The sequence below is a fragment of the Lathyrus oleraceus genome, chromosome 7, assembly GCF_024323335.1.
Source record: "Lathyrus oleraceus cultivar Zhongwan6 chromosome 7, CAAS_Psat_ZW6_1.0, whole genome shotgun sequence".
NCBI lineage: Eukaryota > Viridiplantae > Streptophyta > Magnoliopsida > Fabales > Fabaceae > Lathyrus > Lathyrus oleraceus.
Window position 1 is genome coordinate 14,474,596 of NC_066585.1, and position 25,796 is coordinate 14,500,391.

The 25,796-nt window shown below is 32.5% G+C and overlaps 2 protein-coding genes across 4 annotated transcripts; both read left to right on the forward strand.

Moving 5' to 3' along the window:
* The first annotated feature begins 331 nt into the window (after positions 1 to 331).
* LOC127100435 (probable phospholipid hydroperoxide glutathione peroxidase) lies at positions 332 to 24,058 on the forward strand. Of its 2 annotated transcripts, none has more exons than XM_051037638.1 (7): positions 332 to 568; positions 785 to 861; positions 1,237 to 1,298; positions 1,390 to 1,508; positions 1,590 to 1,757; positions 1,888 to 1,941; positions 24,026 to 24,058. In XM_051037638.1, the coding sequence occupies exons 1-6, from the start codon at positions 437 to 439 to the stop codon at positions 1,915 to 1,917; spliced, it is 588 nt and encodes a 195-aa protein (XP_050893595.1). In that variant the 5' UTR covers positions 332 to 436; the 3' UTR covers positions 1,918 to 1,941; positions 24,026 to 24,058. The 2 variants fall into 2 exon arrangements, with proteins under 2 accessions (XP_050893595.1, XP_050893594.1); XM_051037637.1 differs by lacking the exon at positions 24,026 to 24,058 and adding an exon at positions 2,073 to 2,349.
* LOC127100436 (probable phospholipid hydroperoxide glutathione peroxidase) lies at positions 19,977 to 24,313 on the forward strand. 2 transcript variants are annotated; one of them, XM_051037639.1, is made up of 7 exons: positions 19,977 to 20,233; positions 20,484 to 20,560; positions 20,789 to 20,850; positions 20,942 to 21,060; positions 23,603 to 23,767; positions 23,859 to 23,923; positions 24,026 to 24,313. In XM_051037639.1, the coding sequence occupies exons 1-7, from the start codon at positions 20,174 to 20,176 to the stop codon at positions 24,054 to 24,056; spliced, it is 579 nt and encodes a 192-aa protein (XP_050893596.1). In that variant the 5' UTR covers positions 19,977 to 20,173; the 3' UTR covers positions 24,057 to 24,313. The 2 variants fall into 2 exon arrangements, with proteins under 2 accessions (XP_050893596.1, XP_050893597.1); XM_051037640.1 differs by having other exon boundaries at positions 23,872 to 23,923; positions 24,026 to 24,224.
* The last annotated feature ends 1,483 nt before the right edge of the window (positions 24,314 to 25,796 follow it).

Here is a 25,796-nt window from a genome sequence, read left to right on the forward strand (position 1 = left end):
ATTATATATAGGTGTTGCACAAACCCTAGGTTGAGAAAACACATAGGTCAATTGCTCATGCATTATGTTGTTAGTTTTTGGTTTTTGATTTTTTGGGATTAGTTGGTCACTTTGCTTGTATTGTTTTGAAATATTTCAATAAAGTATTGTGATTAAAAAAAATATTTTTAAAAATTAATGCTATTTACTGTATTTTAAATATTTTTTAATTTTCTGTATTTACTTTTTAGAAGAATATTTATTGGCACAATAAATTAAGGTATGTCTATATGTAACAATTCCCAATCTTTTTTACTTAATGAAAGTTTGTTATCGTTACAAAAAATAATAAAAATTGAATGCTATATTATAATCTTTCCATTCCCAATGAAATGAAGAATAATATATAAATGGTAAAATATCACAATCAAGAAAAATATTTTCGATAAATTAATCGATGGACACTCAGTTGACTCTCTGGAACTTGTTACCTCTTCTTGTTCTTCTCTTCGCCTTGTACTTTTTCTTTCTTCGTAGATCTAACATGGCCGAAAAATCCTCCAAATCCATATATGATTTCACTGTCAAGGTTCGTTTTTTTACCCCCTTTTTGTGTTTTTTTGAATTTTGATTTTAAACTGTTTTATGATTATACCCAGTTGTGATTTTGTGTGTTTTTCAATCTAATTGATTGAAAATATTGTATCTTGGTTGTGCCCAATTGTTGCTGTACTCGAATTTCTTCATGGGTCAATGAAATTTTCAAATTTGAGGAAATTGATTCTGATATGAGTTATAATTGCAGGATATCCGTGGAAATGATGTGAGTTTGAGTGAATACAGTGGGAAGGTTCTACTGGTTGTCAATGTTGCTTCACAATGGTAACTTTATTTCATTCATTCATACTCAATGTTGCTCTTTACTCGGTGTCAATCAAGTGCAATCGTAGGTGTTATGTTGTTTGATTTGCAGTGAAAAGAGTTTACCTATTTGTGTGTTTGATGCTTGATAAATGTCATGGATGTGTTCTATACAAGTTTAATTGTGATCTTGTATGATAAATTCGAAAGTCTAAAGCCACCGAAAAGCTATAGTTTGTAGGGTTAAATCAATGGCTCCTGTGTTGGATGATGCTAAGCAAACTTTAAGTTTCTTCTTAACAGTTAAAACTGTGATAAGTGTCACGGTTGATGTTTATTTATCATGATTGTATTGAAATTATAGTACAATTATAATATTGTAATTCATTGCTGTAGTGGTTTGACACAAACGAATTACAAAGAGTTGAATGAGTTATACGAGAAGCACAAGAATAATGGTATGTCACAAAAATGAAAGAAATGTCAATTATAGTTTATGAGTGTGGATTTTGTTATACTGATGTACTAGTAAATGTGAATTGTCTGTAGGGTTTGAAATCTTGGCGTTTCCATGCAACCAGTTTCGTTCACAGGAACCGGGATCCAGTGAAGAAATTCAGAATGTTGTCTGCACAAGGTTCAAAGCCGAATTTCCAATTTTCGAAAAGGTGATTACAGTAATTTTTTATCCGATTAAAAGATGTGCCTGTTTATATGATAATCATTCTGAAATAATGAAATTATTGTAGGTTGAAGTTAATGGAAAGAATGCGGATCCTCTTTACAAGTTTTTGAAGGATCAGAAAGGTGGAATATTTGGAGATGGCATCAAGTGGAACTTCACCAAATTCTTGGTAAACAAAGAAGGGAAGGTTGTCGAGAGATATGCTCCTACCACTTCTCCTCTCAAAATTGAGGTTAGATTCATTTTAAGCGAAGTTCCTATGCTCTATTCTGCAACATATAATTATAATTGATCCGAACCCCTTTGCCTTTTTTCCGCAATTACATGTTAATAAGCTATACGTTTCTTGTTTCTTCTTGCAGAAGGACATTGCGAAACTTTTACAGTCTTGAGTACTGAACTCGTATGTTTCAGAGGTTAGTTTTGTAGTCAACTATTTTCACCTTTTCTCTATCTTCTTGATGATCAATACTTTTTGTAGCTCAAACAAATTTCGTCGATTCTTGGTCTGGCATTTGCTGATACGTTGTCCTTGTGTTTTTTACAGGACATGGAGAATCTTCAATGCTTTCATAGGACAAGAAACTTCACTAAAGCTTCTGCTATTTATCCCTAGTTAAGTTGTGGCCTGAAAAATTCTTATTATGTTTGTGTTTCTGGACTATGCAATAAGAACAATTTGGTAGTTTTACTCTAGTATCAAAATAACAAAACAATGTATCAGAATGCAATAAGAATAATTTGGTAGTTTTACTCTAGTATTAAAATAACACAATAATGTATCAGAGTGCATGTTACTTTATTCCATATGGCTCGTTATTTGATTGATATGCTTACATATATACATACTGTTATTGAATGGACCACTTGCTTTAATTGGGAATGTGGTGTTGAAATTTTTTGGAGAGTTCAGGGAGTGTTGAAAGTATCATTAGCTAAACATTCAAGTGTTCACACCACATCACAATCCAAGAGTTTAAGAGACATTCAACAAGTGTAAGTCATTTACATCACAACCTTATGTGTGCGTGTTGGTTAGAGATTATGAGGAGCTAGACTTTATGAGGAACATGAGTGAGATCCTAGTGCGACCACTTCACAATCCAAAAGCTTAAGAGACATTCAACAATTGTAAGTCATTTACATCACAACCTTAACTCGCACTAGGATCTCACTCATGTTCCTCATAAAGTCTAGCTCCTCATAATCTCTAACCAACGAGCACACATAATTTTTTTGAGAATTTGAGGAACATCATTAGGTTAAACGTTCAAGAGCCATTAGTATAACATCTCGACTCAAAACTTTAAGGAGTTAGGTATGTGTGTCTCCTATCTTGTATATCTAACATTTCTTCTATTTCTAATTGAGGTAAGATTTAACTAGGAGGGGCAAAACGGGTCCACATATTTTTTTTGAGAATTTGAGGAACATCATTAGGTTAAACGTTCAAGAGCCATTAATATAACATCTCGACTCAAAACTTTAAGGAGTTAGGTATATGTGTCACATATCTTGTATATCTAACATTTCTTCTATTTCTAATTGATGTGAGATTTAACTAGGGGTGGCAAAACGGATCCGGCCCGTTGGGCATGCCTGTTTTGCCCGTACTTTAGTATGGGGCGGGACAAAGATTTAGGCCTTCACCCTCTAATGTGTCTGCTCCGTCCCATCCCGTTTTTTTCGCGGGCTTTTACGAGCATGTGCATTTATATAACTTTTTGTATTTTTAAGCTTAAAGAGTGTAGTGTCAGTGGACTTTCCCCGCCCCGCTCTCACTTTTTGCGGGACGAGCCTAAATTTTAAGCCCACATCCTCAATTATGACCGCCCTGTCCCGCCCCGTTTTTTTGCGGGCTTCTGCTGGGCGGACCTAAACGGGGCGGACATGCCCGTTTGCCACCCCTATATTTAACCACTTACAATTAAATTGAATAGTCGCATCTCTTACATATCCAACATCTCCTTAATTTCTAGTTGATGTTGGACTTAATTAGTCACACTAGACTCAAATAACCTCCTCCACAAAGTGTCAGTCAATCTACATCACAACCATGATCAACACTAGGATTGCTCCTCTGCTCCACCAAAAATAAGACGTTTGTGATAGTGTATTATGAAAAATTTGAACAATATGAAGAGATAATTGAAAAATTATCCTTCATAACTTTTTAGCACAAACCAAAATAACTTATTTTAAATTTGTGCTAACCCAAATTAGATTGTGAGTAACCTTTATAAGCTAACTTAACTTGTTCACTTATATATGCACAATCATATAAGGTTGGTGATTAAATAATGACCGTGGCATCAAAATCACATATACAATTGTCCAACTAGAGTTTGGGGTCATAAAATCCTAATTTCATGGTTATAAAACCTAACTAATGATTCAAGTCAAAGTACAATATTTTGCTAACCTTAAAATCTTGCATCCGCGCCATACTTGACCGTTAGTGTGCTTGTAAGGTACACCACCCCTATGTGGAGAAACCAATCAACCATCACCCATTCTATCCGCTTAATCAACAATTAGGCCACATATCATATGTTCAATGAGGATCATATGTGACCATTTTTTCTTTTATTTTCACAACTCTTTTGTTCTAGGATCCACATAAAGTTGAAGACACTACATCATCGTCATCGTCTCTAGAAGTTATCCCGGATCAACCTTAGAATCAAGAAATCCATTCTTAAAATTGAGAAATTTCTCCTTGAGACGTAGAGGTCCAACAGATTCCACTATTCAACAATGCTCATTAGACCAAAAACCGCATTCGTGTCTTGTTAGAGGTTGTCCAACATCTGTCCCAAGTGATTGTGAAACAAGGCAAGCATTTGGCCCGTGGCAAGAACAAACAAATGCGAACTTTGGTTGATCGAAACAAAAAACCTCGGCAACTTGATTCAGTTCCAAACGCTCCATTGTTCTCCAATAACTACCACGAGTTCATTATGAGTACTAGGGAATCAACTAACTGGTTATGGACAAGAGCTGACATGAGTTTTTTAAAAAAGAAATATACATGCATACTGATGAATATGGATGCATGAAATTCTTTTGTTTTATTATGCAAAAATAATTTTTATGAAAAAGTAATGCATGTCATGTATAGATGCACAAGATCATGCATGATTTGGATTTAGGATCATTAGAACATTATGTGTAGTTGTTCACAAAGAAAAGGATTTAAGAATCAGTACTTTTCCATGGGTAGGCTCTGTAAGACCCCAATTTTGACCCTAAGATCCCTCATGCTATCTCATAATATACATTAGCATTGGGATCATGCCTTGACATCCTCTTTACTCCTCTTTCATTGGGTTTGTTTTGGGAGAGATCACCAAACACCATGTGATTGTATCATACTTGTATATTATCATTTTTACTAACCAAAATACCAAAAATATGTCTTTGTATTTGTCTAACTCTTTTGTAGATAGGGCATGATCACCATTGATCTATCAAGTGCATATCTAGGGTTTAAGACCCTCATTGTTAAGAGCTCAACCAAGGAATGATCCACAATGGCTCTAAGCATCATATATGAGTCCCAATGTTCTCTACATGTTATTTTGATCAAGCATTCTTCAAGAGTTTGGAGTTGGTCTGAAGTCCTACCAATGTAGGTAAGAAGATTGAGTTGCTTTGAGGTCAAATCGAAGCAACTCAGTTGACACACCTCAAAATTCAACTCCACATATCTCTTTATATATTTGGAGTTAGTTAAAATTGAGGTGATATTCGTGATCTATGCCATTTTATCTTCAAGATCATGTCCTCCCTTTTCATTTATGATGTGGTGATGAATAGACTAGTCCGGCCAAGGTCGCCTAAGAAGACGACCGACGCTTTGCTCCGACAATGATGTGGCGTGGTCTAGAGCCATTAGATGAGTTTAAAATATTTTAATCTGGAGCGTACATATTGATTACCAATCGTGTGGATGTTTGACTCTGGCGCATCATGGAACGCGCGCGCTCAACCACTTGATCTGCCACCTCAATTAATGAGGCAGATCAAGTGGTCCACGTTTTTTTGATTTTTTTTTATTTTAATTTTTATTCCTTTGATTTTCATTAATTCATATTAATTTTAATATTGATCCAAAAAATATGAGAGTTTCACCAATTTTTTTAAAATAAAATCCCCTTTCATTTTCTGAATTAAAATCATTTTTTGGATCATTATTAATATTTTTCATGATTTAATTGATCTTGTGAATAGTTCTAATTGTTTAAAAATACTTTTAGGTTTCCAAAAATTCTGAAATTTTTTCTCCAAGGTCCTCTGACCTTGTTCGACCTATGATAAATCTCATGGCCATTTCTTTGGTGTTTTGATGAGGTTTTAGGAAATTGATCAACCATATTTAATTTAATGTATTATTTTTAGTATTTTTTAATTAAATAAATGCCAAATTAATTGTGTGAAGTCATTTTGATTGACTTTGTAAGTTTGACTTGTGTTGTTGGGCTTTGGTCAAGGTTGATTTGACTTTGTTAAGTTAAGATCATTGGATTTAAGGGATTGATGGAATGTACATTCCATCTCCCAAAATGAATGAATGATCTTAATTTGGTAAAAGTCCTCATTTGTCCAATTTGAGTTCGATCTATTTCCCCTCCCTCTTCATCTCATTCCTCTTCTTTATGCATCTATATCATTAGACCTATGATATTTCTATATCCTAAGTCTAGTTGATTATAAAATCAACATAAGTATGGATGAGATTAGGTCCCCCACTTTGCATATTCTTTTTATGCGTGGTATGTTTCATGAGCATAGTTCATCATACTATATCTCTAACATGCATTAACACCAAAATTCTATTGTCCGACCTCAAATAGTTGTGACTTCTACATAAGTCCAATTATGATTGCTTAACATAGCGCTAAATTTTGACACAAAAGACATATCATTCTAGTTAATGAGATTGTAAGTCTCCCCTCTTTCATGGTATTGTGTGGAAACTTGGCCTTTTTTCCTTCCTTTGGAAGATGTCTTAGTTCAAGGATCCATGTTTGTGATAAATGGGTTGAGTGTTCTCCAAAGAATGACTTAAAACAAAAGAAAAGCAAAATCAATACTAACTTCTAACTCATTAACAACTAACATTTGATTTCAAGTCATTTACTTTTAATGCACTTTATTTTTTAGCTTTATTCATTTGTCATTATTCATACTATTCTAATTGTTTATCTTAATGTCATTTTCGCTTTGTCCACTTGGACCATATTTTGTGATATCTTATGTTTGTGTATATTGTGTTTGCTTGTGTGGTCTTTGACCATGAATGTACATAATAAGAACAAAAACCCTAAAAAATATCTCGTGTAGACTGTTGGTTTGATCTGAGACAATTGGACTTAGAATTTAGGCAACACTCCCTATGCAAAGGACTTGGCCAATGCCAACTTTCATGTAACAAAGTGCTTGTGATTTGAAACTTCATCTAATACATCATTGAATATGCATTTGAGTTCATCTGCAACGTGATCATTGTGTAGTTGTTATTTTGAACCTGTGACTTATGCATTGTGAAATTCATCTGCTACATTGGGCAAATTTGAAGAAGATCATGGAATTACTAAGCTTGGATGCGGCTTCTTTATTTGATGCCTGGTTCTTCAAGTTGATATTTTGTGCATTGTTTGTTGCTTGATTCTAAAAGTCCAAGGGAATTTGGGTTTCTATATGACATTCTTGTATATTAGATTGCAACCCATTGGTCAGATCTTTTCAACTCTCAACTTTTAAATTTGTGCTTAGGATTAGTCTCTTCATCTCCTCCCCACTTCTTTAATTTCAAAATATCTCCCTCATTTTAAAAACTTCTTTGCTTGTGCTTGTTTTCTAAACTTAGACCATATTGCAAACTAGAAACTTTGGCCTTAAGCCATTGCATTTTCAAACTTCTTTTCTTAATCAAACTTGTAAATAGACTTAATTATACTTGACTTAAAATTTTCAAAATCCAAAAAGAACTAACTCATTCAAACCATTTTTAGGCTTTTATGCCTTTCAAACTTAAATCTTTGTTAAAAGCAATGCATCCACTTTGAAATTTATACCACGAACTACGAGGTTTTGATCCCTCATTTTTATGTTGGTACGTAGGCACAAGTCCGAAGGTCTTGTCAAACACAAAAATATAATTAAATGAATTCTTTTCTCATCCCCCCATTCAATTTGATTGCAAACATCATTTGTACAAAAACACATATGCACACAAGAAAGGGCTCCCTAGGAGTACCTAGGACATTTTGGGTGCTAATACCTTCCCTCTGTGTAACCAACCCCCTTACCTGTAATCTCTAGCATTTTATTATTTTTGATTTGAAAACTTCTTATTTGTGGGTTTTGTTCGTACTTTTCCCTTTTCCCTTGGAAACAATAAAAGCGCGGTGGCGACTCTTGTTATTTGATGTCTTGCTTATCCATAGCTTGATGATCATGAATTTACCGCTACAGGCTCTAAAGGTTTAATCAGGTTCCCAAAGTCATGGATTCACCAAGAATGTTTGCCGCTTACGGAAAACTACTTGTCGGGCGTTAACTCCTTCAAAGGAATCTATTCTGCGTGAGGTCTTCGTACCAACCCTTACGAGAAAAACATCTCGGGGACCCGCACTACGTGACTGTCATTCCTAGTTGGTCAAAGGTTCAATGTTCTACAAAGGTCCCTAGAGTCATGGGTCCTAATGAAAACATCGAAGTTTATGGCAAATTATTTGTCGGACGACAACATTCTCAAAAGAATCTACTATAAGTGAGGTTCTCGTGTCGACCCTTACGAGAAAATATATCGGGAACCCACATTACTTAACCTCGTCGTATCTTATATTTTTCCTCTAGACTCGGGTATAGAGTCTTTCCCATAATGTTTGAAGCAATTGGAGTATGCACCACAAGAGCTAATGAGATCCAAGTAACAAATACAAGATAACAATAAGGCAAAATATAAGATAAAGACTAAGGAAAAGATAGAAGAAAACGAATAAACAAAGCCAAAAGAAAACATTGCAAATAAAACTAAGATAAGTTTGACTCTCTCTAGCTTGGAGCTAAGTGTCTCCAGCAGAGTCGTCAGCTGTCACATCTCGAAAAACGCGATCCTTTGCGAAATGTATCGCATGCTCGTGGAAAACTGATTCGAACAGATTCGTCACCGAACTTTATTTATTCCAAAAAAAGAAAATTGAAAATATTGATAAAACCCATTAAAGAAAAAGAAAATGGTCATTGCAACCAAATTCGGGTTCGAGAGTCGATTACGCAAGGGAAAAGTATTAACACCCCTGACGTCTGTTGTACTCAAGGAGAACCTCTTAGTTGGATTTGCGGTAAAATGTTAACGTGATGTTAGCTTGCGATCTTTTACTTATTGAGCGAGAAAGAAAGAGAGAAATGAAAAATGTTTTTGGGTTTTTTATTAACGTGCCTGACAAGATTTCAAAATTATGCTCCTACGTATCTCCAAGTGCTAGGGAGAACTCAAGGCTACATAGTTCTTTGTAAAAAGAATTATTTATTGGTTTATTTTAAGGAGTGGTCCTTTAAACATATCGAGTGGTTAAACCTTTACTTGCGACTCGCTCTTGGAGGTTGAAGTCTTTGTTTGTTTACATCAATATGGATAAAGCATACTCTTTTCTGAAAACGGTTTTCAAAGTCGCACAACGGAGATAAACAAGTTTGATTGGTTTTACTATGATTTAGGGTTTGAGAAGACGAATATTCATGACTTGCAAGCAATTACTACTTGGGTCGAATATTCAGGACTATGACTGGATCTTTCACCCATGTAGTTTTTTTCCAATTTGTTTGCGAAAGTGTATGGATATTTACAAGTGTTTTGAGATAAAAGACAAACACTTGAGCATGCAAGCAATTACTACTTGGGGCCAGTGTTCGGGACTGAGACTGGACCTTTCATCCAGGTAGTCTTTTTCTTTCGATTTATTGCGAAAAAGAGTTTGGAAACGTACCACTTGGCGTAGAATCAAGTGTTTGGTTTGATTTTGGTTTGAAATTGATCTTGAAAAAGTTTTGATGTGATTTGTGAAATGGTTTTGAATTATGTACAAAGTTTGATGAAAAAGTTTGATTTACGTAAGATTGGTTTATTTGCAAGTTGGTAGTTATCTACAAGGTATTACAAATATATTACAAGGATGCCAACTAATATGTACAAGAGTGTACCAAATTTAATCGGTAAAAGTTCTAAAACTATATACGGAGGGGTAATATTTACAAATGGATAAGGTCTCCATTACAACAATACAAAAGATTAAATCGGGACACAAAAAGAGTTTTATGGTCAAATTAAACAAAATACCAAGAAGAATATCTACAAATCAATTATCCTAATCTACTTTTCTACTTTTAATATATAAAAGTTAATTACCACCATAATTACTTAATTACCCTAATTACAATCCATAATACAGCTACTTTCATGTTCCTATAAGTAATTTCGTACTAAACTCTATTTAATTATTACTAAACTCTATTTCGTACTAAACTCTATTTAAACTCTATTTAAATAAATTACCTATCTTTAAATGACAAAATGAATTTTTTTTAATAATAAATATTACCGTTATTTTATTGTTGTTGCAATATATAAAATTTAATTACCACCATAATTACTTAATTACCCTAATTACAATCCATAATACAACTACTTTCATGTTCCTATAAGTAATTTCGTACTAAACTCTATTTAATTATTACTAAACTCTATTTCGTACTAAACTCTATTTAAACTCTATTTAAATAAATTACCTATCTTTAAATGACAAAATGAATTTTTTTTAATAATAAATATTACCGTTATTTTATTGTTGTTGCAATCTTATCATTCCAAAATGAAATCAATATTCTGAAATCAAATAATTATTATTGTAGTATTTTTGCCAAATATTATCGTTACTTGATTTTCTTTAAATGACAAAATGAATTTTTTTAATAATAAATATACTGATTTTTTAAGTGGTCTTTCTGAGATGTCAAACCGAGAATATGAAAAGAGGGAGAAGTAATATGAAACGGTTTGATGAAAATTAGGGTTTTATTTAATTGAATAAATTGATATTATTATTATTATTATTATTAATATTGTTGTTTATTAATATTTATTATCATCATTATTAATCCCATTTACCCACTTAATAACTCAAAATATTCCAAAACCACTATTCCAAAACCACTGACAATATTATACCATTTTAACTAACTCTACCATTTTACAATTTAATAAAAATATATATATTTAATTGTATAATTATATGTTATTAAATTATAACTTTAAATTAAAAATAACTATTTAATATAGTTGATTAATATTAATTGAGTAATTTAATATTATTGTTAATTTACCTACCAATTAATTATTATTATTGTTATTATTATTATTGATATTTACCCGCCATATATGATAAGAATATTTTTAAATACGTACGTTTTGTATACCGAATTATAATAAAATGTATTAAAATCAAAAGCAATAAAACTTTTTACAGTAAATAAAAATATAGAATAACATCTTAAAATTCTATTCTATTTGATTATTCATTTACTTATTACTAATTTATTTATTATATAAAAATATATCAAATAAAATTTTAAATATATGTTGTGTCATTAGCATTTGTTTCAACTTTTGATTTATTATTGATTTTTTATTTCAATGAATTTTTCTTTAAATGTTTATGATCATGAAGAAATTAGACTATATTTTTATTTACTGTAAACAGTTTTATTGCTTTTGATTTTAATACATTTTTATTATAATTCGGTATACAGAATGTACGTATTTACTATAATTATTCTATTGAAAGGATAAAATATGTTAGTGCAAAGATAACAGCGGTATAAGATTCAATATGGCAGCGTGTTATTGCAAAATTACATCTATGTAAAATTCAATTAATAATAGATTGACATTGGAATGACCCTATATTATTGTTCATAATAAGTAACCGATTTTAATTTATAGAGTTTGGATCTCAATTAAATCAAATCAAATCAAATAATAAATATACTATTTAAATTTTAAAAATATTCTTATCATATATGGCGGGTAAATATCAATAATAATAATAACAATAATAATAATTAATTGGTAGGTAAATTAACAATAATATTAAATTACTCAATTAATATTAATCAACTATATTAAATAGTTATTTTTAATTTAAAGTTATAACTTAATAACATTAATTATACAATCAAAACGATGTTATATATGTGTAACATCAAAGGTTGGATCCTTTTCAGCATTTTGCCACACACCTCTATCAAATTTATATACTTTTTTTTTCCAGGTTATTAGGTTTGTAATTTTATAGTCATCTAAATTTGCAGTTACATTAATTTTTGAATTTTTTTCCAATGAAAATGAGTAGAAAGGTTGATTCTGTGAAAGACATCAATGACTCAAAAGAAACTTGGCGTCTTGCTGTTCGAATAATGGATGTTTGGAGTGTTGTGAATAGTATTGAACATTTGGAGATGATTGTTATGGATTCCTTGGTAAATTGCTTTTCTTTTTTTAAGTATAGATTTTTGTATGATAGTTAGTAATTACAACAAAATGCTTTTTTGTATAACATATAAAAAGAAGATTATTTTCATTTTGTTAGGGTGATCGGATTCAGGTCCTTATTCGTCATGACCATTTACTGAAATGGAAAGAGGTCATTAAGGAGAATATGACCTGCATTATAAACAATGGCAGTGTCTATAACAGTGATTTTCAGTGGAAGGTATGTGATCATTCAAAAAAATTTGTGTTTCTTGGTGGTACCACAATGAAGGCAATCGAACTTCAAAATATTCCACCTAAAGGATATTTCTTTAAAGATTTTGGTGAGATACTTCAAGGCAAATGCAAAACCGATAGACTGGAAGGTAATTTAAATTCTATTATAACTTATATAACTTATATATTTGCAAACACATTCAATAATGAACCTTACTTTAATGTAGATATTATTGGTGCTGTTAGTGAGATTAACCATATCCAATCCAACACTCCGGGGAAGAAAGTTGTTGTTTCTGTTGTGCTGAAAGATTTGAAGTAATGCGCATTGTTTTCATAACTTATGTGTTTGATAAATTTATATATTTTGCATCACTGAATCCCATCATATAATAATGTTTATTTATATTGCAAAATAGGGGTAATTGCATAAATTGCAATTTATGGGAAATCTATGGATCAAAATTTTTGCCTTACTACAATGATCCTAAAAACAATGGAGCTATTGTAATTCTGCTCACTCATGCAATGGTAAAAGATGGCCAAGGTATTACACTATCAGACTTTATAAATACATAGCTGATTTGTATTTTTCATTATACGTTCAATAATTTTTATATTAATTATACAATTTACAGTGTCAAATGCATTGAGTGGTTCCAAATTGTTGATAAATGAAGACATCCCTGAAATTCAAGATTTTATGTCTAAGTATGGATTTTATTTATTTATTTATATTCAGATTATTATACATAATTTTTAATTTCAAAAACAATCTTATTTCTATAGGTTGCCTACTAATGAACAGAAGGAGAAGCCTACTCAATCTGCAAAATCTCTTTCTAATTGGTCTGGTGGTTCTCAGTATTCGCCAATAGAAAGGTTTGTTCATAATGCGAAATGTATGTCCTTAAGTCAGTTCTGCAAAATCAAACATGTAAGTTGAATACTATAGAGCCGAACTTATCTTTACTATTACAATTATATTGTTTGCTTTTTGAAATTAATATCATTTTTGATTTGCTTTTAGGAAACTTTATGTGTTACTGTAGCAACCACATTGAAATTTGCTGTCTCAAAGTATGGATGGTTTTATTATGGCTGCACAAGGTGTTCTTCGAAGGCACCTAATCCTGAAAAAGCTTATGAATGTTCATGTGGGCAAAAAGTCGAACAACCTATACCAAGGTACATATAATCTAGATGAATTGCAAATAAATTTGGTAATGGATTTGTTATTAATCATATTATTTTCTTCGTTTAAAATACTATAGGTACAAGATTGAGATATATGTTAGCAATGGTGAATCAAAATATCGATTTGTATTCTGGGATTCCGAATGTGCTGCTATACTTAGAATGACTGCTGAATTTATGCATAACTCTATGGTGGAGGTACATTGTTATACATAAGTTAAAATGTTAATAGTTTATCGAGTTGTAAAGTTCAGATTATCACTCATGGTTGATATTTTATTTTTCCATTAGAATGGAGAAGATGATCCAATGGTTTATCCTGATGAGCTTGAAATGCTGTTGAATAAGAAAATGACTTTTAGAGTTAAGGTGCAGCCAACGTTTTCCCAAGCGCCTGCTTGGAAGCTTTGTGATGATGAAGCCTTTGTTAAAGAGATTGAAAATGACTACATAGTAGAAGACGTATAATATTAACTTAGTTCATGTATTATTTAAACATTTAACAAGTATAATAAATATTCGATGTTTCAATGTGCAGAATCAGTCTAAAACTGAATATGCAAAGTTGGTCCCTAACAAAGAAAATTTGAAAACTTCCGCAGTAAGTATCTTCATTTGTTAACATAATAATTTTCTATGATAAATATTGTATTATTATAATTCATTTTATATCTGACAATTAATTTTTTATATTGCAAGCAAACATTATCTGCATCTGGTGAAAATGATCCAGAATCAATCATTCTAATGACTCTGGCTAAGGATGTTGTAATTGCTGACAAGGGTGAAGAAGTTGATTTTGAAGCGTCTGGCGCTACGCAATTATCAGACACCAAACCATCCAAGAAATTAAAGATAGAACCATCTTCTTAATTAGAATTTTCGGAAATTTGATATTGAAATATATTTTATGAACTTTTTAGCATCAGAATGAGTTTAAGTATGAAGTTGTTAAGAACATGATATGTTTTGGTTGTATGATGTGTTCTTACTTTTTTGAAGTGTTTATTTTGTGGGATTACAATTGACATTTATATTTCATGTATGGTTTAAAGGATGATAATGAATATTTAATTCATGTGTGTGAAATTATTCAAAATCCTATGTTGTTATGTTGAACATTGTGTTTTGTGTGTTCTTTCAACTACAAAATTTATATGAGTATCATATCTTCAAATGTTAATAAGTATTTTAGATTGATAATAAAATACGTTGTCATCTTATGAAATATGTGTATACGACTAAATTATAAATAGATTATTGCATGTCATGTTTGGTTTCAGCATGCCTAATGGTGTTAGAAATTAAAAAAACAATTACATAAAAATTTATTATGAAATCCTTCAAAACTAATTATAGAAAACACATAGAAACACATTTTTTTATAATTTTTTTCAAAGTCTAATACATATGTTAAAATTGCAGGTAGTTCAGAAATGTTGGAGCAATGTTTGAATCTTGCATTCAACTGAATTAAGGATTTATAAAAAAAACAAGGTATAATTATCATATACAGTGAATTGTCTTTTGATTGGTAATGGAAAATCTACATTGTTTGTTTGAAATGATTAAGTTAAGCATGCAACTATACTTTTTACCAATCTCACGTCATCATATATAGTATTATAACTCAACATATTTAAATTATTTATTTGCCAAAATATAGTTGGGGGTTGAAATGAATAATTATGTCCACTGCCTCCTTTCTATTGGCTAGGTCAGTGGAGTATTAAAATAATTCAGCCGTAAGATAATTAATGTTATGCATGATTTGTAATAAATCAATAAGAATATCAATTCTTTATACATTTAGTTGTACAAGAAAATGATTGTAAATAATTAAAGTGGGCTAAGAAAATGGGCCTCACTAAATCCCACTATATATTATATAAAATATAATTAAAAAATTGATTCAAATATATCAAAATACATTAAAAGAAAGTTTTTCATTGGGTAAGGTGATGTATGATATGAGTAATTTCCAATGGGTGAATTATTTTATGGATTTGGGATAAAAAGAGAATTTTAAAATCTTGAATTATGGCGTGGATTTGGAATAAGAGGTGGATTTCCAAAATATGGGGTATTTTGTTGATTTGGGATACAAAGAGGACTTCCATCATTTTGCATAAAATTGGAGCATGTGTTATGTTGATTGAGGTTCATTTTCAAATGAAATGTGTACACAAAAAAATTAAAATAAAATAAAATAAATTGGTCAAATTTAGACTAGATGTGAGTGAAAAATGTGATAAAATAAATTACCTATTTATACTACTAAAAAATATTACCGTTATTTTATTGTTGTTGCAATCTTATCATTCCAAAATGAAATCAATATCCTGAAATCAAATTAGTTATTATTGTAGTTTTTTAAGGTTGCGGGCAGGTTTTGAATCATCACTTCCTAAAAGGTTGCGGGCAAGTTTTGTATGAACCCAGTTTTTTAAGGACCAAAGAATTGTACGAAGTTAAATCATTTTTGTTGCTGGACTTATTTCTCACAATTTTAACTAAAATTATGAACCTTTTGTTTCAATATCTTTTGTTGCATTAAACCTTACTGTATCAATTGCAATTAATTTCAATATTTGGTAGTATTCATTACTATATTTTAAAACAAATGAGGTTCTGGTATTTCTTTTACATGGTTTATGTATTTTGGTTAAATAATCATTTATTATGAAGGTTAATATTTGCGCTTTTATACCTCAAATTAGTAACAGATTGGAAAATTTCATCCATTACTAAATAAAAATATATTTTTATTTCTTATGTCCAAAATCTCAATGATAAATGGAATGTTTATTCATAACATTAACAATGGAATGTTTATTATATATCAATATATCAATTGTAAAAATATTTTTGTATTATATTTTTTGATTATTTCCTTAATATAGTATACAAAAAAAATTAAGCAAATTATATTACTATAAATTAATAATGTTTTACTTTATTATGTCCCAAACTGGAAAAAGTTATTTATGGAAATTTTTTGAACCCATTTATTGATCATTTAACATCCATTACATTAAAAAAAACTCTTATCCAATAAATTTGTGTACATTGATCCAACCATATATATATATATATATATATATATATATATATATATATATATATATATATATATATATATATATATATATATATATATATATATATATATATATATATATATATATATATAAACAAAAAAATATATTATATTTTAATTTTTTAAAAATAAATTATTGCACTTGCGCGACCCGTGCGAACGCACGGGTCCTTTACTAGTTAACTATAAGATTAAATAAATCTAAGTTAATTTATTTACAAAACTAACTAATACATTTATTACAAAATTAATTAATTAAATGTGTATCTAAAACATGACTTAGGAAAATAAAAAACTAAGAATCATCAGGGTGTGCCAGAAGTAGAGCATGAGGTATGAGTTAGCAAACTGTATCTAAAACACAAAGCCCAAATCATACTATTAAACCCTAATTTAACATATTACTAGTAAGACTTTGGATGATGTCGTACTGAGGTGAGAGAAAACTACTGCAGTAACCGTAGGTCCTTGATGAGGTGTCCTCAGTGCATTCTGCAACTTGGAAATTATTGCTGTAACGTCTGATTTCAAATTTTACCGTCAACTATTTTTAACCAGACTTCATTGCTGCTTTGACAGGGTTACAAATCAAATTAAGTAAGATTAATATCTCAACACTAAGGGCTTGAGGATCTAAAACCCGAACAAGTGCCCATCAATGACGATTTTCTCTATGATAGACTTGTAGCCCAATTAGAAAGTGAAAGCGAAATGATCGAATGCTCTTTAATACATAATGACACATAAACTAATGAAGTTGTGGAATCTATTTGGACCAAGACCACCCTGCCATGGTATGCCGACTTTGTCAACTACTTAGCCGCTAAAGTGCTTCCACGAGACCTAACATACCAGCAAAAGAAGAAAATTTTCCATGATCTTAAAAATTATTATTGGGATGAACCACTACTTTTCAAGAGAGGCACCGATGGTATTTTCGGTCGATTTGTCCCTGAATAGGAAGTAAATGATATCATATCTCACTGCCACTCTGCATCCTATGTAGGGCACGCAAGCACCTCGAAGACTTGTGCAAAGATCATACAATCTGGCCTCTTTTGGCCTAATCTATGGAAAGATGTCCACATCACGGTTAAAAGTTGTGACCGGTGCCAACACACTAGCAATATCTCTAGACGCGATGAGATGCCACTAAAAGGTATCTTAGAATTAGAAGTCTTTGATGTCTGGGGTATAGATTTCATGGGTCCTTTCCCATCTTCTTTTGGTAACAAATACATACTCATTGTAGTTGATTACATATCAAAATGGATCGAGGAAGTAACTTCTCCCACTAACGATGCACGAGTAATGATTAAACTTTTTAAGAATCAAATCTTCCCTAGATTCGGTGTACTGAGACCCGTGATTAACGACGGAGGATCTCACTTCATTTCCAAAATCTTCGAAAGATTTTTGCTGAAATATGGAGTCCGACACCGTGTATCAACGCTATATCACCCTCAAACAAGTGGGAAAGTTGAAGTTTCCAATAGAGAAATAATTTTTTTTTGGAGAAAACCGTTGCAACCTCTAGGAAAGATTGGTCTGCAAAACTTCATGAAGCTTTGTGGGCTTATAAGACAGCTTACAAAACTCCGATGGGAACAACACCATTCAAACTAGTTTATGGTAAATCATGTCACCTTCTTGTGGAACTCGAGCATAAAGCTTATTGGACCATTAAGACCCTTAACATGAATTACACAGCCGTAGGCGAGAAAAGAATTTTGGATATCCATGAACTAAAAGAACTTAAACTAGATGCCTATGAGAATGCCCGTATTTATAAGGAAAGAACCAAACAATGGCATGACAAACGAATTACAAGGCAAGAATTCAATGAGGGTGAAATAGTCCTTCTCTTTAATTCTCGACTCAAATTATTTCCAGGAAAACTTCATTCTAGATGGTCTGGCCCTTTTGAGGTCACGAGATTTTCCAAAGTGGAGCTATGGAAATAAGGGGTAAAACCAATGAACCATTCATTGTAAATAGGCAACGACTTAAGCACTACCACAATGTAGAAAATAAGGATTTCTGTATGAGCTACAAACTGGAAGAGCTGTCCGCTCTTTCAAAAGATTAGCACCGTTCCAACCGATGTCGAGCTCCCGACATTAAACGAAGCACTACGTGGAAGGCAATCCACGATCTTTGATCTTTATCTTTTCTTTTTAGCTGTTTTCATTTTTATTATTTTTATCCTATGTTTGTTTTTAATTTCTTTCTCTTTTCTATTATTATTATTATTATTATTATTATTATTACTATTACTATTATTAGTACTACATATTCTAACACTTCCATGCGGTACCTTTTACTAATAGTATAACCTTTGTTTGCTTTCAGACTAACATAACTTAGGATAGCTTATCACTAACTTATGAGTATGTAGCCTGTTGATAATATGGAGGTTGTATTTAGGAGCGAAAATCAGAGGCACCGTTTTGACATGTTAACACAGAGGGAAATGACACTTTCTATTTATCCAGACGGATTGATCCTGACCACCTTAGGACTAAGAGATAATGTTATGTATCTTCTCAATCAAGTAGGTTGGGATAATTTTGCTGTGAGGAAGAGGTAGAGCCCATACTGTAGACTCACCCTTGAATTTATGAGTTCCCTTTATAATGATCCTAACAGAGGAATATGATTTGGTAGAGGTTTGACTACATTTAGGCTTTTCGGAACCAAATACCATTTCACCCACCGTGAGATGGTTGAGTTATTAGGATTTCCTAGTGGCCCTGATACATACACCATTACCCCTGATGATGCCTTTACAGACCTTGACATTGACTTTTTCTGAGGAACCATAATCGAAAATTATCATCCTGAACCTCACACCATGTTTTCTGAAAATAACCACAACCCTACTATCCGCTACTTTCATAAAACCCTGGCCCTAATTACGAAGTAACAAGCTACTAAACATGGAATACATATACCCTTTTCCTCTGCGTCACAGGTAATCTCTCACGAGAACGTCATGCTAACTGTTCATATCAATCCAACAGTTAACGACATCTCACGTCGTTTCATACGCATGTAATTGTCAACCGTCTCCCTTATTTAAAGAGGAAAATGCACCACTTCACAAATATTCAAATAATTTTTCATTCAAATTACACTTTTTACCCTACTATTGACTTGAACGTTAAAGTATTAACCTTATCAATCATTCATTTTTCTACCGCATCCTAACCTTTAAACCACCGCAAGAGAATGTGAATCCATCTCCCTTATCAAATTTGGAATAAAATTGAAGATTTATTTTTACTCATGAATAGAATTTAAGATAAATAATAAAAACAATCTATTAAAATTTAAACATATCTCATATCCCAATTTTAAATAGAATGAATTAACATTTTATATTGTGAATGGATTGAATAATTTTTTTAATTAAATAGATTAGATGAATTATTTACCCTCCCTCCCTGTATATCAAACGTTGCAGTTCGCCATTTTCACCCATAGAAACGTTGGATCGTCTTATTTCCTGTCAATTTGGAGATGTTTTTTCTCGCGCTCTTGTTAGACAACAATCCTCCTGCCAAGCTGACGTTAAATGGACTCCTTTTTAGGATGCTTCAAATCCTCCAAAACCATCTATGATTTCACTGTCAAGGTTCTATTTTTTATAATTCTGATTATAAATTGTTGCATGATTATACCCATTTGTGTTTTTGTTTGTTTTTCAATCTAATTACTTGAAAATATTGTGTCTTGATTAAAACCAATTGTTGCTGCACTCAAATTTCTTAATGGGTCAATCAAAATTATCAAATTGATCGAATTTGATTCATATTTGTTTGCATGTCGATTTTTAAGGAAATTGTTTTTACTTTTTTTGATTCTGATATGATTTATGATCGCAGGATTTCCGTAGAAATGATGTGAGTCTGAGTGTGTTCCGTGGGAAGGTTCTAATGGTTGTCAATGTTGCTTCATATTGGTAACTTCATTTCTTATACATATCACTGTGTTGTGCCCATTGAAAAGCCTTAGATCGTAGGGATAAAGCAATGACTTCTCTGGTGGATGATGTCAAATGGATTGTTATATATCATTAAAAATGTCAAATTTTCTGTGCTTTTTTCAGTTTCATACATGATTGTTTTGAAATTCTTTTTCTGCTATTGGAATTTATTCGTCCCCATTTTACTCTAATTCATTGCTGCAGTGGTTTAACGGAAATAAATTACAAAGAGTTGAACGAGTTGTACGCGAAGCACAAGAATCAAGGCATTTCACTTTAGCCATGGACATATGTCAATTATACTTTATGAGTGTGAATTCTGATATACTGATACTAGTGATTGTGAATTGTCTGTAGGGTTTGAAATATTGGCATTTCCATGCAACCAGTTTCTTGAACAGGAACCGGGATCCAGTGAAGAAATTCATAAATTTGCCTGCACAAAGTTTAAAGCTGAATTTCCAATCTTTCGTAAGGTGATTACTGTGATTTTTTATTTGAGCTCTCTAATTTGCTCACCTTTTTTATTTTATTTTATTGCACTATTCTAAGTGGAGAGTCGAGGGAGGAATGAAATGAGAGGTGGGAGATAAGACAGGTCTTAGAAGCGTATGTCCTCCGCCTGACGGAGTATATGAAATGTAAGTTTAGCAAAAGGAGAAACGTTTCTATCTTAGAGATGAAAGTTGGAGATCATGTCATACCATATTTTGGATCCATACATAGTACAAAATGATGGAGAAATAGAAGGTTACATGAACCATTGAAATCAAGTTGCGTGGTGGAAATGGAGGAGGGCCTTTTGCAGCTGTTGTTTCAACTGTCTCAGTGCTTCGTCCATCTCCAATAACTCCATGCATCTATCTTGTAACCATGTGTGGCTTGCGACTGTATACCACTTAAAATGGTGTACTCCCAGTGGGCACATTAAAGGCTGTGTTGAACCAATATTCAACCCATGCAACTCAATGCACCCATGATTTTGGTTGACCAACTATGAAACATCTTAAGCAAGTCTCCACACATCGATTCACAACTTCGGTTTGCCCATCTGGCTCTGGATGAGACTCCGAACTCGTCTTAAGCTATGTCCCTTGTAGACGAAATAAAGCACACCAAAAGTTACTCACAAATATAGAATCTCTATCACTCATTATAGTTGCTGGTAAACTGGGCAAGCGAATAATTTCTCTAGCAAACACTTTTGCCACTGCTTTTCCTGTGTACGGATGCTTCAAAGGGGTAAAGTGGCTGTACTTTGAGAGCCTATCCACCACTACAAGAATAGCTTCAAACCTCTTCGACTTGGGCAAGCTGGTGATGAAGTCCATAGAAACCTCTTTCCACAAATATTCAGACACTGATAAGGGCTGCAACAATCCACCTGGTGCTGTAGCGAGGTATTTTTGGCGTTGACACACATCGCAACTACACATATTCTTGCCCCTTACTTTTCATTCCAACCCAATATAAGTTAGCAGCCAATATCTTTGATAAGTACGATAAAAACCGAAGTGTCCTCCAAAAGGTGTAGCATGAGTTACTAATCTCCCTTCGTAATACCTTACTTCCTGCTGAAGTGAAAACCCAGGTCGCTTCCGTGCATCCATTTTACCACCCTCAATATTTTTTAGCAACAATGGATTATTACTAACTTCCTCCAACTGTAGCCCTTCTTCCCATATTGGAAACAAAGCACTGACTTGGAACTCTGTTGCCTCATTCATGCATAACAGCGCGACTGCTTCCTTATTCTCTGGACTCGGCTTATACACAATATCAAAGTTATATCCCAACAGCTTATCAACCGAATTCTACTGGTCTCCCTTCGAAATTCTCTGTTGCAGTTGGCTAAATAATCCACCAATAATTGAGCAAATTGACACTTACGATTCACCACCAACCCATTTGTCTCTAGGATCTGCAGCACCAAGACAAACTTCCTCAACAATGTTTTAAACAGCTCGTTCATCAAGGCTTGGAATGTTGATGGAGCATTTGTCAATCCAAATGGCTATGACCAAAAATTCGTAATCCCCCTCATGGATTCAGAATGCAGTTTTAGGATTATCTTCATCTCTAACTCTTACTTGATAGTAACCGGATTTCGAGTCCAATTTTGAGAAGTAACTCGCCCCATTTAGTTCACATCTAACAACTCATCAATCACCGGAACTGGAAACTTGTCGAAAATAATGACTTTGTTCAAGGCACTATAGCCCACACACATTCTCCGCGAGCAATCTTTCTTCTTAACTAAGATAATTGGGCTTGAGAAGGAACTTTGACTGTTCTATATTATCCCCATGGATAACACCTCTTTCACTTGTCGCTCAATTTCATTCTTGTGGTGATGAGGATATCGGTAAGGTTGCACGTTAACCGGACCTTGTCATTCAATTAATGTAATAGTATGTTCTTGTCCTCTCTTCTAGGTTAATCCTTTAGGTTCCTTAAGATGGGTGAAGCCCTTATCTTCTTGGGGGAATCTTCAAATGATCGTCCCAAACTCTTGGTAAACATTGCGATGAGCTGTTCCTGGTTCGATTTTGCCATACTCTGTACCTCTGCAAGAGCGGATCGAACTTCGGATAACTCACTTTCGAGTGCTGCTACTTTGGCCTCCATTGCTTTCTTCCGTGGCATTCACCTTACTGATCCCTTCTTCGTATCCGGCAGGTTAGACCAATTTGATAGGAACTAGGAATTGTTGTAATATGCAAAACAAGAAAATAATTGGAAACAAGATTTGTATTGTTTGATCGAAAGGAAACGTTTATAGCAAGATTGAATCTAGAATAGTGACTTGGATATAAACATGATTTTTGATAGAACATTATGGCATAGTTTAATCTGTGTAACCGACTCTACTTAGTGAGATAAAACTTGATTGTTGTTATACTATTCTATCTGGATTTGGCGCCCCGTATATTTCCCTATACAAATGAATTCTAGAAACATTCTAAAAGATATGTCAGTTTATATGGAAATGATTCTGAAATAATCAAATTATTGTAGATTGAAGTGAATGGAAAGAATGCAGACCCACTTTACAAGTATTTGAAGAATCAGAAAGGTAGGATATTTAGAGCCATCGATTGGAACTTCGCCAAATTCTTGGTAAACAAACAAGGGAAGGTTGTGGAGAGATATGCTCATACCATTGCTCCTCATAAAATCGAGGTTAGAGTCATTTTAGTCCCTCAAGATTTCATTATAATTGGAACTCTTTGCCATCTTTGCCGCGATTACATGTTTCATAACTTATACACAGTTTCTTCTTGCAGAAGGACATCATAAAGCTTTTACATTCTTGAGTACCAAACTCATGTTTCAGAGGTATCTCAAATTGATGATGATATCTCAAATTGTATCAGAAATCATTATCTCGACCTAAAATCTACATCAGCTGATGCTTTCACCCTTCTGTTTTTTTTACAGGACATGGAGAATCTGTTCAATGCTTTTATAGGACAAGGAACTTCACTAAAGCTTCTACTACTTATTCCTAGTTAATTTATGGCTTGAAAAATTCTTAATATGTATATGGATTATGCAATAAGCACAGTTTGGTGTTTTCACTCTTTACAGAATAATATTCTGAACTTTTTAGCTCTAACTCAAAACAGTTTCTTACATATTTTTATATTCTTATAAGAATATGTACTAAATGTTAAGAATATATAATAAATGTGATTCTCTTATATTCAAAATCTTAAAGTTTTTTGATCTTTTGATGGTAGCAGTTTGATCATTACTGCATTATTGTGAATTTGTGATGTGTGACGAAAGTGAGTTAAAAGTTCCTTATTATGTGATAAGTGAAGATTGAGCAACAAATAAATGAGAATACTTATAGGCTCAATGACTTAAATTTTAAGTTAAAATGTGATGTACAACATCAATTGTGTGCTTTTTTTAGTTAGATGTAGATGATCCCTCATGCTCTCTTCATGTCAACAAAGCTCTCTTCATGGTTCTTTGACAAAGCTCTCTTCATGGTTCTTTAACGATAGCCTTTGTTTTTCCCTCTATGTTATAAAAATATATTTTAGTATCTCTAAAAATCGAAATTCTAATGACTAAATATATTTTTTGAATTTATAGAAAGATTTTTGAAATTGCAGGATTGTGTCACACCTACACTTAACCTCATTGCGATTAGAAGATGTGTTTGGTTTGCGATTCTCAAAAATTGTTTGTCCACTTTGGTCCTTTAGAAGTTGATAGCACCACTACAATTGAAGGCGTGTCATTATTGTTTGATTCTTGTATTTTTTCTCTCATTTTCTTTGTAACTTTTACAATAAAATACTATGAGATTTATCTGGTTAGGATGATTTCGACTTGGTTTGGTCTTTTTCATGATTTTTTTGAAATCTTTATTAAAAACCTATAAAACGAAAATGCATTAAGAGTAAAAATACTAAAAACATAGTATGAAAGACTGTCATCAAGTAGCTTCATCAAGTAGCTTGATGGCGACGTTGAAGGCAAGACAACATCTATCCCAAGCATATTTGAGAGGCTCCGTAAGGATAAATTTAAGTTCTTTTGGAGTAAGTGGGTTAACTTCTCTTTTTTTCGTTTATGTTAGCGAGATGCATAATTTTGTAGTTTGAAAACTCTGAGGGCTAATTTAGGCTTCTTTAAAGTCTTCTGTAAGAACCAACATATATTCCAAGTAGTCCTCTTTTGAGTCCAAGTGTACGAAGTTGACATAGGGAGCATTGAGTCTTGGTGGCAGATTGACAACTATTATTTCCCTTATTATTTTAAGGTTGTCTTGGTAACACTTCCTCGCTACTTTTTGATCTTCCTTTATGACGCCTACCCTCACATTATCTAAAGGTTATTTCATATTACGGTCAAGGTTATTGCACTTTTGGATTCAACATAGGAAGTGAGTAACTGTAACGGAGGTTGCACTTCGAAATTCTGAGTGCCAATCTAAACTTTTTAAAGGTTTTTTGTAAGAACAACCTATCTTACAAGTATTCCTCTCTTGAGTCCAAATCTACGAAGTTGATGTTATGAGCGTTGAGCATTGGTGGCGAACTGATAGCTATTGTCGCCCTCTTTATCTTAAGGTTGTCTTGGTAACACTTTCTAGCTACATCTTAATCTTCCTTTATGACACATACCCTCCCATTATCTAAAGGATAATTCATGGTCAGGTATATCATGGACAAAGTTATTGCACTTGTGGATT

Bases quoted from the DNA above. Each gene is read 5' to 3' on its own strand.
- LOC127100436 (XM_051037639.1), top strand. From the start codon at position 20,174: ATGGACTCCTTTTTAGGATGCTTCAAATCCTCCAAAACCATCTATGAT. The intron at 20,561-20,788 runs GTAACTTCATTT...TCATTGCTGCAG, and splicing joins GTCAATGTTGCTTCATATTG to TGGTTTAACGGAAATAAATT. The intron at 23,924-24,025 runs GTATCTCAAATT...TTTTTTTTACAG, and splicing joins ACCAAACTCATGTTTCAGAG to GACATGGAGAATCTGTTCAA.
- LOC127100435 (XM_051037638.1), top strand. From the start codon at position 437: ATGGACACTCAGTTGACTCTCTGGAACTTGTTACCTCTTCTTGTTCTT. The intron at 862-1,236 runs GTAACTTTATTT...TCATTGCTGTAG, and splicing joins GTCAATGTTGCTTCACAATG to TGGTTTGACACAAACGAATT. The intron at 1,299-1,389 runs GTATGTCACAAA...AATTGTCTGTAG, and splicing joins CGAGAAGCACAAGAATAATG to GGTTTGAAATCTTGGCGTTT.